This window comes from Egretta garzetta, unplaced genomic scaffold (assembly GCF_000687185.1).
Source record: "Egretta garzetta isolate BGI_Z169 unplaced genomic scaffold, ASM68718v1 scaffold353, whole genome shotgun sequence".
Taxonomy (NCBI): Eukaryota; Metazoa; Chordata; class Aves; order Pelecaniformes; family Ardeidae; genus Egretta; species Egretta garzetta.
This window is the reverse complement of record NW_009259307.1, coordinates 163,736-175,193: the sequence shown is the minus strand read 5'-3', so window position 1 is coordinate 175,193 and position 11,458 is coordinate 163,736. Positions and strand designations below refer to the sequence as shown.

At 41.1% G+C, this 11,458-nt stretch overlaps 1 protein-coding gene across 6 annotated transcripts in view; it reads left to right on the top strand.

Annotated features, from left to right (window-relative positions):
* Positions 1-11,458, top strand: part of PIP5K1B (phosphatidylinositol-4-phosphate 5-kinase type 1 beta) — a 108,562-nt gene that overhangs the window by 40,434 nt on the left and 56,670 nt on the right. For 4 of the 6 annotated variants that reach the window (XM_035891712.1, XM_035891707.1, XM_035891708.1 and 1 more), the window contains one exon: positions 5,434-5,564. The exons of 1 other annotated variant lie outside the window; for it this stretch is intronic. In XM_035891712.1, coding sequence (XP_035747605.1) covers positions 5,434-5,564 — 131 coding nt within the window. Of the gene's footprint in view, positions 1-2,445; positions 4,032-5,433; positions 5,565-11,458 lie in introns of all 6 variants that reach the window. One more of the 6 variants, XM_035891713.1, reaches the window with a different exon arrangement.

Sequence of the window (11,458 nt, the reverse complement as noted above, 5' to 3'; positions counted from 1 at the left end):
TTGTATTGTCTCTTCTGTAACTAGTTGGCTGGACACAGAGAAACTGTTGCTGGCACAGTGGTAAGAGTACCAATGCTTAGGCTCAGGGGGCTGGAGAGGAAAAGGCAGGTCTGTCCTTTCCAACAGTAGCATCAGAAGCAAAGATTAGTGTAAGTCAGTAAGACTCTGGCTGGTCTGAGAGAGATGAGGTTGTGTGTGTGCACCCATTCAAGTTTATGCTGTTATGTGTTGCCAAGGAGGACAGATCCTGGCCCGGCACATTAGGATCCACAGTACTGGAGCCAATAAATGGCCACTGTACGATTACAGCTGATACATGAACTCAGGGCCACTTCCTGAACGTCTGCATGAGGCTATTAGGAAGAAAAATCTATTTCAGTCTCTAAAAGAAAGAATTCATAGCACAGGATGTTGCTAAATTTTATTCCTTTCTCCATAACAGGAGAGTATTCAAGAAGAATTAAAAGAAATAAGGGGCTTAGGTTTGAAACTAGATTTTGCTGCCTTCCTGGGCATTAAAAGAAGTGCCTGAGTAAGGAAGAATGTGTGAGAGAGTTCAGTTTTTCAATTTTATTTTTGTAGAGTCCAATAAATATATTTTTGTAGTAATAAAATGGATGAATCAAGAACGTTTTCCCCTAAGGCTTGAGGAGCAGCTTTTTTATCTCTCCCTTGGATTCTGTTCTTAATCACAAAATAATAATAAAGACATTAGACCAAGACAAGTTGTTTGTATTGAGAAAAATTCCAAGGTTGGTTTTGTTTTCATTTTAAGGCTTGTGAAAACAAAAACTTGTCATTTGCTAAGAGGATATTGGGTGACCAGCCTTTGTTGGGGTTAACTTCTGACAGTGGTCCACAGACAGTTGACTTTGGGCCAGTAATTGTGTTCAGCATGCTGTAACTGCTGTCAATTTTTGTCATTTTTATCAACTGTTTAAAGCAGTTGTTGAAGTATCCTGAATGATTTCATAACATTGCTTTTCTGTTTAACCCATTGCATTGCTGTGATTGCTGCAAAAATGATGGGTGATTACTAATGACACTCATGAACAGGAGTAGAAATTAACAAGAAGATAACCTTGTAGGTAAGGTCTGCACCATACTAGTGGAAGGCCTTACATTCTGCCCTCCAGAGACTGTAGGCTATCTTTTGAACTTGCAGAAATTCTACAGAAATTGGTTTTGAGCTTGAAAGGTGATCCAGAGGTCTCTTGAAATCACATTGCCAGGTTACCTGCCTTGAGGGTTTTTTCAGTTAGTTTTTTGATTTGGGTTTGGTTTTGGTTTGGTTTTTTTTTTTTTTGAATGGCTTATCCTCTCTCATTAATAAAATACAGTAATACGCTATCTGCTGCTCTTTCAGACATAATCTCTTGCTGTGGCAGTGAACAAGATGGGCATCCAGCTATGAAGCAGAAACTATTTGTATGTGTATTGGTTTGATCAAAGTTACATAATTACTGCTTTTGTTGGGCATTAATCGTTCATGAATAGAGGCCTTTCAAGGAAAGAAAAATGTGAATCTTCTTATGACACAAAGCCAAATCTTTTTAATAGTCAAAGTAGCAGTCTAAGAATGGTGGTGTTGTTTGTTCTTACCAAATTGCCTGTTCTGAACTGTTATGCAAGTGCAAGTTCTGTTTGGTGTGCAGTCTTAATTATTTAGGAGCTACACATCACTGTCTTTTCTTTTCTAGAAGTAAGGGGTCCCTCCAGCATGTGATGTTCTGAGAACTATAACAAGAGTAGTTTTGTGTACTTGAACCCTTTCTTATGTAATTCCCACTCCTGAAATGTTCTTGTTCAAGTGCTGAAGTAGTTCTGACCATGAAACTTTTGGTGTTCTTTGCTTCCACTGATAGTCTCTTGCTTCTTTGGTGAGTGGGAGGTAAAACCTGAAAACAGGTGCCAAAATGGTATCTTCAAACTGGTGAAAATACACCATACCAAGGCAAGATAATCCCTTCCTGATAGCCTTCTTTCCCTTCCCAGTGGTTTTCTTTATTCACTTCTTCCATCTTTTCTTAAGAGTTCCTATCTTGCCAATTTTTTTTTTTGACTCAGTTCTGCAATTTTTTTTAGTCCAGCTGGATTGTCCAGTCAGTGTGAGAAAGTTTCAGAAATGGTCTCAATTTGCACATACACAGTGTCTGCCGGAATTTGGTGCTGTCCTTTTGAACACTTCTCTCCCTTGCAAGCCCCATTCATTGAATTTAAGTCATTTCACTCTATGCATATGGATTTTTATGTAGAGATTTTTCTTTCCTCATCAATTTCATTTCTCTCTGGATTCCCCCCAGTTAATGCACCTCTCACATGGACTGTTAAGCAGAACTTTGTAAATACATTTATCTCCAGAATCTGCATTTAAACCATTAGCCTGCATTGTGATGCTTTGCCATGCATGTACAATCACCTGGAATTTGTGATTGTCTTTTCCAGAAGATAATGCGTACTGTTTCAAACTCCTGAAGTAGTTTGAATATCCGGTTAGATTGGAAAAATCTTAAGAGGATTGTGATGGATGGCTGTAGGCTGTTTTGTAATGGCAAGCAGGGAAGAAGAGAAGGAAGAGGCTCTCTGTGTTAAGGTGAACCTTGATTGTACAGAAGTCAACTACGGTGACTGTGGAAGCCCTATTGAATGCCTCTGGTTCGAGATTGTCTCCAAGGGGGATCTTACAGTACGGATTTGCTACTGACCTCCAAATCAAGATGTTAAGGCCAATGAAACAATATTTGGGCCGCTTAAGCAAGCTTCGGTTCAACAGAACCTGGTTCGTATGGGTGGCTTCAACTACCCAGCCATTTGTTGGTAGAACAATACAACGGCTTGCATGTCATCCATCGAGTTCCTGGAATGTGTAGAGGACTGCTTCCCCATACAAATGTTAGATGTGCCAACCAGGAATGAGGCACTGCTGGGCCCGCTACTCGCAAACCAAGAAAACCTGCTTTGTAATCTCTCAATTAGTGATAGCGTTGGCAGCAGTGATCACAATATTGTGGAGTTCGGGATCCTGCTGAGCACACTAAAGGTTAGTACCAAGACAAAGATTTTAGATTTTAGAAGAGCAAACTTCAGCTTGCTCAGAGCTCAGTTGAGATGGATTCTGTGGGAAGTTTCCATGGAGGAGAAAGAAGGTAGTAAGTGCTGGGAATTTTTCAAGAACACTTTTCTAGAAGCACAAAACCAGTTCCCTTACCTTTGAAGGGGATGAAGTAGGTGGAGCAAGAAACACCCTTGGCTTAACTGCAAGCTTCTGCGTCTGCTCAAAACCAAAACAGAAGCATACCAAAGATGGAAAACTGAATGAACACCCATTGAGAACTACAAAGGCATTGCCAGGGTGTGCAGAGATGCAGTTAGAAAAACAAAAGCTCAGCTTGGATATAAATTGTCCAGAGATGTCAAAAACTATGAGAAAGGGTTCTTCAGGTATGTAAGCAACAAGCAGAACAGAAGGAAAATATTGGCTCGCTGTTAAACAGTAGAGGTGAATTAGTTACCAGCGCTGAAAAGGTAAAGGTTCTCAGCACTTCCTTCACTTCTGTCTTCACCAGCACTGCTGGGCCCCAAGGACTGGGAAAAATCTAGGTTGATGCAAACGCAGGCCCACTGTCAGTGAAGGAGTTGGTATGTGACCTGTTCCAGGAGCTTGGCCTCTACAAATCTATGGGCCCTGACATTATCTACCCAAGGGTGTTAAGAGAGCTGGCTGATGTCATTGCAAGGTCACTCTTCATAGTCTTTGAGAAGTCATGGAGATCAGGGGACATCCCAGAAAACCAGAAGAAGGATAATGTCACCCCCGTCTACAAGAAGGGCTTAAAGGAGGATCCAGGAAATTACAGGCTTATCAATGTTACTTCAGTCCCTGAGAAAATTATGGAACAAATCCTATCACAAGTCAAATGAAGCACGTGACTGGGAAAAGCCAGCAGGGATTCACCAAGGGCAAATTGTGCTTGACAAACCTGATTGCCTTCTACGACAAAGTAACCTGCTCAGTTGATGTGGGATGAACAGTGAGTATTGTCTACCTGGATTTATCCAAGGCTTTCAACACTCTTGTTTCCCACAGCCTCCTCCTGGAGAAACTGATGCGTTATAGTCTGGACAAGTAGTTGGTGCAGTGGGTGGGCAACAGGCTGACAGGCCGCACGCAGATAATGGTGGTAAATAACTCCTTTTCAAACTGGCAACCTGTCACAAGCAAGGTCACCCAGGGATTGATATTGGGCCCAATGCTGCTTAATATGTTCATAAGTGATCTGGATGATGAGGTTTGCCAGTGATACCAAATTGGGGAAGTGGACACTTCGGAGTGGAGAGCCACCCTGCAGGAAGACCTAGATAGGTTGGAAGACTGGGCTAATAAGAACCTTGTGAAGTTCAGCAGAGACAAATGTAAGGACTGGGAAGACCTGGGAAAACGTAATCCAGGAGCACAGCACAGGCTGGGATCTACCCGTCTGGGGAACAGCTCTGTGGAAGGGACCTATGATCTGGGGGTCCTGGTGGACAATAAGTTCAATGTGAGTGAACAATGTGCTGCTGAAGCAAAGAAAGCCAACAGGATGCTGGGTTGCATCAGAAAGGGCATCCCCAGCAGAGATAAAGAAGCCGTTATCCCACTCTACTCTACTGCTTGCCAGGCCACACCTGGAATACTGTGTTCAGTTTTGGTCCCTGCTATGCAAAAAAAGATGTGGACAGTCTGTGGAGAGGGTCCAGAGAAGGGCCACAAAGATGGTCACGGAACTAGGAAGCCTGGTATATGAGGAAAGGCTGAGACAACTGGGTTTGTTCAGCCTTGAGAAAAGGAGGTTTGGGGAGGGCCTCATCACCATGTTACAGTATGTAAAGGGTGGCTTTAAAGAAGATGGAGACTCCCTTTTTAGAAGCAGACACATGGAAAAGGCAAGGGGTAATGGGTACAAGCTACTCCTGGGGAGATTCTGATTGGACACAAGATTTTTCACCAAGAGTCATTGGAATAATCTCCCCAGGGAAGTGGTGGATTCCCCAGCACTGGGTACTGTTAAGATTCAGCTGGACAGGGTGCTGGGCCATCTTGCCTAGACTGTACTTTTGCTAAGAAAGGTTGGACCAGATGATCCTTGGCGTCCCTTCTAACCTGCCATTCTGTGATTCTATGGTCACTTAGAATCCAGTGTCTAAATTACTTGTGCAGTTTGATAAGTCTCAGTCTGTATAACCAGAGAATTGATTTTTGTAGCTTTCACTACAACATAGCGTTTCTTTTAATTGAAAAGCAGTTATCTCTCTGAGGTCTTGGAGGTGAAGATGACATGGTGCATGGTGTTGTTATTAAGAAAATCATTAACAGTTTAGCATACATTTTTACTGGTAATAACAGAAATCTATTTTTAGCAAACTCATGCTTGAATTCTTACTTTTACGCAGACTGCATCCTCTGCTATTAAAGGTGCTATTCAGCTGGGAATAGGATACACAGTAGGAAACCTTACATCAAAACCGGACAGAGATGTTCTTATGCAAGACTTCTATGTAGTGGAAAGTGTCTTCTTACCAAGGTAAGGACAAGCCTATTCAATTTATTTTTAATAGTTTTCATAATTAAACTCTAACTAGGCATTTCAAACAAGCATTTTTTTCCAGTTCCAACGAAATGGGGTTAGAGTAAGTTTCATGTATGCAAACTTGAAAATTATCCTGTCTTCATCTTGTCATTGAGAATGAAGGTAGCGAGAAAACTGGGAAGATCAACTGAAGGTCTGAGACTTGTCACTTCTATAGAAGGAAAGTAATTGTGACAATTGAAATTAAAGGAGCAGTTAGTTACAATTGGAAGTGATTTGTGGATCTATATGCAATTAAGTATTATGTCCAACATTCACATTTGTTTAGTTTCAGTTTAGTTTCTAAAAACTGAGAATAGTACTTGCTGTTTTGTTAAGGGGTTGTCAAAATTTATGAAAATTCAAGTCCTGCAGTGTTAAGAGTAATATAAGAATTTACACTACAGTATAAAATTCTAGCTAGGACTTTAGCCTGTGACGAGGCTCAGCTTTTAATAGCTGACTACAGGTTGTGCACCATTACTGCTTTGCACTTGGCCACCTCAGCTTATATCACTGCCACGTTGATGGTATAGAATTTGTGATAATTAGTTATGCTGATGAGAGAAATCAAGGTCATACTTACTTTGGCTGTTCAGAACGTGAATTGCAGTGCCATGTAATTTTTCCAGTTGCTAGGAATGGATGAAGAAGGTTTAGGAAAAACACATTTCAAAACCACGATGACTTGTTCTGTTCAGTGCCTATAATTTCCGTAGGGACATACTGTGTATGCAGTACCCCCTAAATTTGTGAACGCTTTCTGTGACTTTTTCAAAGTTTTGTTCATGAGCAGTTTGAATGATACTTCATCAACTGTTTCTAAAAACATACAATCCTTAAAAATTACTGACGTCACTAAAACAAAGTTAAACTGATGGTGTACAAAATAATTGCAGGCACTTGTTGATCTCTCTTCATGTAAATTTGCTTGATCTAACTCCTGTTTTCCTCTGAACTGAAATGAAGGTTTTACATTACATTCTTTAGTTCCTAGTAATTGAGGGCATTCATATCCTTGTTATGGTGTTAACGATAAGGTTTGTGCACAGTTTTGTCATCTTTCTCTTGTAGATGAGGTAAATATAGAGAAGTTAACTATGTGCATGTGTTTTCATACACAGTCATTACAAAAATTTGTTTAAAAACCCCCAAATTACAGCTGAGAAATTTGCATATCATGTAACAAAGTTTTTATTAGTCTGAAAAATTAGTCAAGTGAGAGGAGAGTGAGCCATCATATTTGTGAAGTGGCAGCAATGCAAGCTTCTGTAGCTTGTTTGGCTGTTCAATCCAGAGTGGGAATTAGCTTGCATAAGTTGTAATAGTTTAGTATTGCTCATAATGCCATCATGAAAGACTCAACACCCCAGCACCCTCAGGCAGCAAGAAAGAAGCCTGTATCATGACATGGATCAATCCTGAGTCATATCTATAGGTAGCTTCATTACCTTAGTCAGAGGTAAAAAGCTAAGGTCGCATGTTCTTTCCGGGTAGGGCTGCACTTCCAAGGTGCACTTCAGGTGCTCTTCACTTTTTTCTAGGACAGTACCTGCATGTGAAGGTAGTATTGTTAAAAGTCATTACTTTAATGACTTCTCACCCCTGCCTTGGATTGGTCTCGGTTGAAAGCAGTTAATTGAAATTACTTACACCAGCAGGTGCAGTGGGCTGACCTCTGCCTGGAAGCACCCTGGAGCAAGCCAAGGTTAAATAAACTTTTTTCCAGATGTCTGCAGCTGGAGGAGAACCTGACAGTGCAGCAAGTGTGGTGCTGAAAGTAGGCGCTCACCAAGCAAGGAGGAGCATTTTTCCACTTGCTTTGGGTGTGCGTAATTCAGCTGCAAATCCAAGCAGGCTATTAGCTGAACTTCCCCTTCGCTGTGGCCAATTCACAGCAACCTGCCTCTTTGCAAGCTGTCCTGCTCCACCTTCCATGTTTTCCCTGCGTCCACCTCCCCTCATCTGGGTCTGGTGAGGAGGCGGGAGGACAGGTCCTGTGCAGAGTCACAGGCACACCTGCAGCTTTGGCAGCAACAGGAGCGCTGTTATGGTGGCAGTGATGAAATAGAGCTGAGCTGGTAGAAAGGCAATGAAACAGCAGCCAGCACACTAGCAAGCAATACAGTGTTATCTGTGCCCTTTTACTGTTAGGGGAAGTTAGCCAACAGTTATTTATAAACTTCATCAGTTGCAGAAGATAAGTAGCCTGCTTATCTGTCAGCCCCTGAAGTACACCTCAGCACCGCCTGTACCTCAGCTTTGGTAACCGTAACAAAACACTTAGAGCTGTGTTTGGGATTCATGAAGGAGGGAGAAAAATGCCAGGGGAAAAAAAAGTGGTCAGCTCAGACCTGAACATAACTGCCCTGCTTGTTGTGGGAGCTACTGATGTAAATCCATGGATTGCAGGTTATATCTGGAGTTACTTTGTAGCTGGGTTCAGGTGGTCAGAGTTTGGCCCAGATTCATTTAGGTGTTTATTTCGGGAAGTGACTTTGAGTGAAGTACAGCTATCTCTGTACAGTGGGTGGATTTGAATTGCAAAGGTGCTTGCTTTCGTTTGTACATTGTGGTGGTGGAGGGGGTGGAAAAGTGCCTTTCTGCTTCACATTGTGGCCTCCCCTTTGTCCCTTTCTCTTTGGGCTGCCCAGGAGTTTAGAACGTGGTGCTTTTGGGAAGTAAATGAGGTATTATTAGGGGCTGCTATAAAGGAGTTCATTGAGAACCACCGTCCAGACTGAGTTCAAATGGCACTATGCAAATGTACTCCTTGGACTGAGAAACAAATGCAGACCTGTAGTGACCCAGTTGATTCTGAAGATACAACGTCTGAAGTCTCCACACAGCTCCCTGAATAGGGTGAAACCACAGGGGGAAGTACTCCAAGTAACCTCTCTTATGGCTTTTAAACGCTGCTTTGGAAATCCAGCAATGGAGTTGCTTACCTGGTGCTGGTACTGCTGCAGCAGTGGCTGGAAGGTTCAGTGGGAAGGTTGTGCATCCTGCTTGTGCTCTCTGTGCTCTGCCCGACAGCTCGGCCCAGGAAGGGCATATTCTCCCCTTCCTGCATTATGCTCTGGGCCCCTGACCTCCTCGGTTGGAACCAGTTCATTTCTTGGTGGCACATTTTGCCTCCACATCAGTTACTTGTGCAATGTGGCTACAGCAATGTTTTGACAGCTGTTTGATTCAAGTGTGGAGCTGGCTCCAACTAGTGTGTCCGTGGTTAGACAGGCTCATTGCTGAGCTCATAAGCCTAGCTGTGTCAGGCAGTGGTGGCTCAAACTGGTTGCTGGGCCATGGGGCCATGCAGCTGCCTGTGAGTTGGCAATGTGGGCAGCTTGCTAAGCTCTTCTAGCAGACACGTACTAAGTGGGCACATTTTCTACATTGATGCTTGACAAGCCGAACAGAAGCCACTCCATCCTGTTAGCTAACTTTGGCTAGTCAGTCATACGCATCTTCAGAAATGCAGAGACTCTGAAGCAAGGCAGTATGTTTCAGGCTCCATCTCTTTTTGTTTTCTTAGATGGAGGTTGCTGCTAAGCACAGCTGTGAGTTTGACCTTCTCGCAGCAAGCTATTAAAACAGTCTCATGCGCTTCCCTTGCTAATACACTTTATTTTCGGGGTCTAGACCCTGCATATTGGGAACACTTGCTATGGTTTCTAATTTAACTGGTAACTCTGTTAGATCCTGTTGACCTCTGTCCACCCTGCAGCTACAGTCATCTGTACAGCAAACTAGTGCAATTACAAATTGCTTTCTTGTGATGCTAATGAAAGATTATTCAGTGTTTTCTGCTATTTAATGTCAAAAGCTTAATATTGTATTATGATAGCATTTGGATGACAGCCCAAATAAGTGGTCAAAAGCACTAAGAGAAGTAAAGCCTTTGACATATTTTAGCCACTCTGGGTTTTACCCTACATCTGAAACTGAAGTGTACTGTTCTCTGGTATGTTTTTGAGGAATGATTTAGAAAAATGAGGAAAACTTGACACTTGCCCTTGGAAATACTTGTACCAAACCTCTGTCATAGGTTACCTGATGGGCTAAGTAGTGTCTCTGTAATTAAAGACATACACAATGCTCTGTATGCTGATTATTAATAGTACTCAAATGTTGACGCTAATGCTTAGTTGTTGTGTAACTTAAGACACTCTATTTGTTTCCAGTTGGGCAGTTTCACAAGATAGATAAGAAAGTGGCCTGAAGGCTTTGATAAAGCGCTGCTGCTGCTGCTCTTTGGTGCTTCAGTTGCAGGGATGTGCAGGATGAGCCAAATTCTGACATGCTTTTTATGGTTTGTGAGTACAGTGATAGCCCAGATAGGAGGAAGTCTTTTTCTTTTTGCAAAACAAATAGTATTCAGAATGGGGAAACTGTAGCAACAAAAGCAAAACAGTGTTCATTGTGAATTACTGGTCTTAGCTATTTCACTATTAGAGTGAAATTGTTTGTAAACCTGTGATAATCTGGATACTTGTGTGGTTATGTAGACAAACTTTTTTTAAGGTACTCTGAGATTCCTTGCTTTAATGGCATCTCCAGTTGTTTGTGAAATAGCCATATCATCATCATAAGAAAATGTCTGTATATTCGGCTGTTGCATAGCTATGATTGGATTGACTTGTTTTGAAGATACTTACTATTCGCAGTTGTGTTTTAAAGCTGCCTTGCAGTGGACTGCTTAGGATAGGATGTAGTAACCAAAAGTACAGGAGAACATACTGTGAGAAACAAGGATATTACCACTGGACTTTATCCCACAGTATGAAAAAACCAAACGCACACCTATTTGTACAGGTAGCCGTAATACCTACTTCCATCATGTGGGAAACAATTGCTTTCCTGAAATTACATATAGGAAGTGAATACTCCAAATCAATACCTGATCTGTCAGTATATATTTATTGGATATAGTTTGTAGACTTGAAACACATTTTGATGTATTGTAAAAGAGCATCTTTATCCAAGAACAGTGAAACTGAGATTGGATACTTTTTAATATTGGGAGCATTTAATTTTAGATGTTTTATTTTAAGATTCACAAAAAAGGAATTGCTTTCACATGAGAGAACTGAGGTGTTCCTCCTCTTCAGTCTTTTCACATTACATGCAAGAAAGGTATACATGGGCCTACAACTACAGCATGACTATTTCCTTTGTTAACAGCTGCTTTAGAGCCTATTAACATTGCTGTGCAATGAAGGCTTCCTACCAACAGATGCAGCTAGTTTCATCTGCCCCTTCAGATAGGTGTACTATCTCCAGGTATGTCCTGCCAGGGTGAGACCAAAGTAAAGAAAAGCTGCCAAGAAACATATCTGTCTCTCTTGATTAGCAAAATTCTTGCAAGCCACAGGGTTAGCCATTAAAAATGTAATGAGTTTTAAGTTAATTTTTAGTTCTCTATTGCACCACCTGCAATTTAAATCAGCCCTCAGGATTTACTAAGAGACAGGTTAAGATGCACATACTATCATTTCTAGGTGTGCTTGATCAAAAAAAAAAAATTAAAGCAAATTTGCATAGTAAGCCAAATCTATCTTTTTATTTATTTATTTATTTTACCTACCAATCTTGCTTTTCATGGTCTTATAGCTAAGATTATTAAAATACCTCATAAGTTAAAATTGCTCCCTAATTATCTAAAGTCTGTATTGTCATAGCTCCTATGCAGAGATTTGAATTCCTCAAGATTGCAAGAATCAAAGCTGATATTAAAAGCCTTTTTTCTTTTTTTTCTTTTTTTTCTTTTTTTCTTTTTTTCTTTTTTCTTTTTTTTCTTTTTTTCTTTTTTTCTTTTTTCTTTTTTTTCTTTTTTTCTTTTTTTCTTTTTT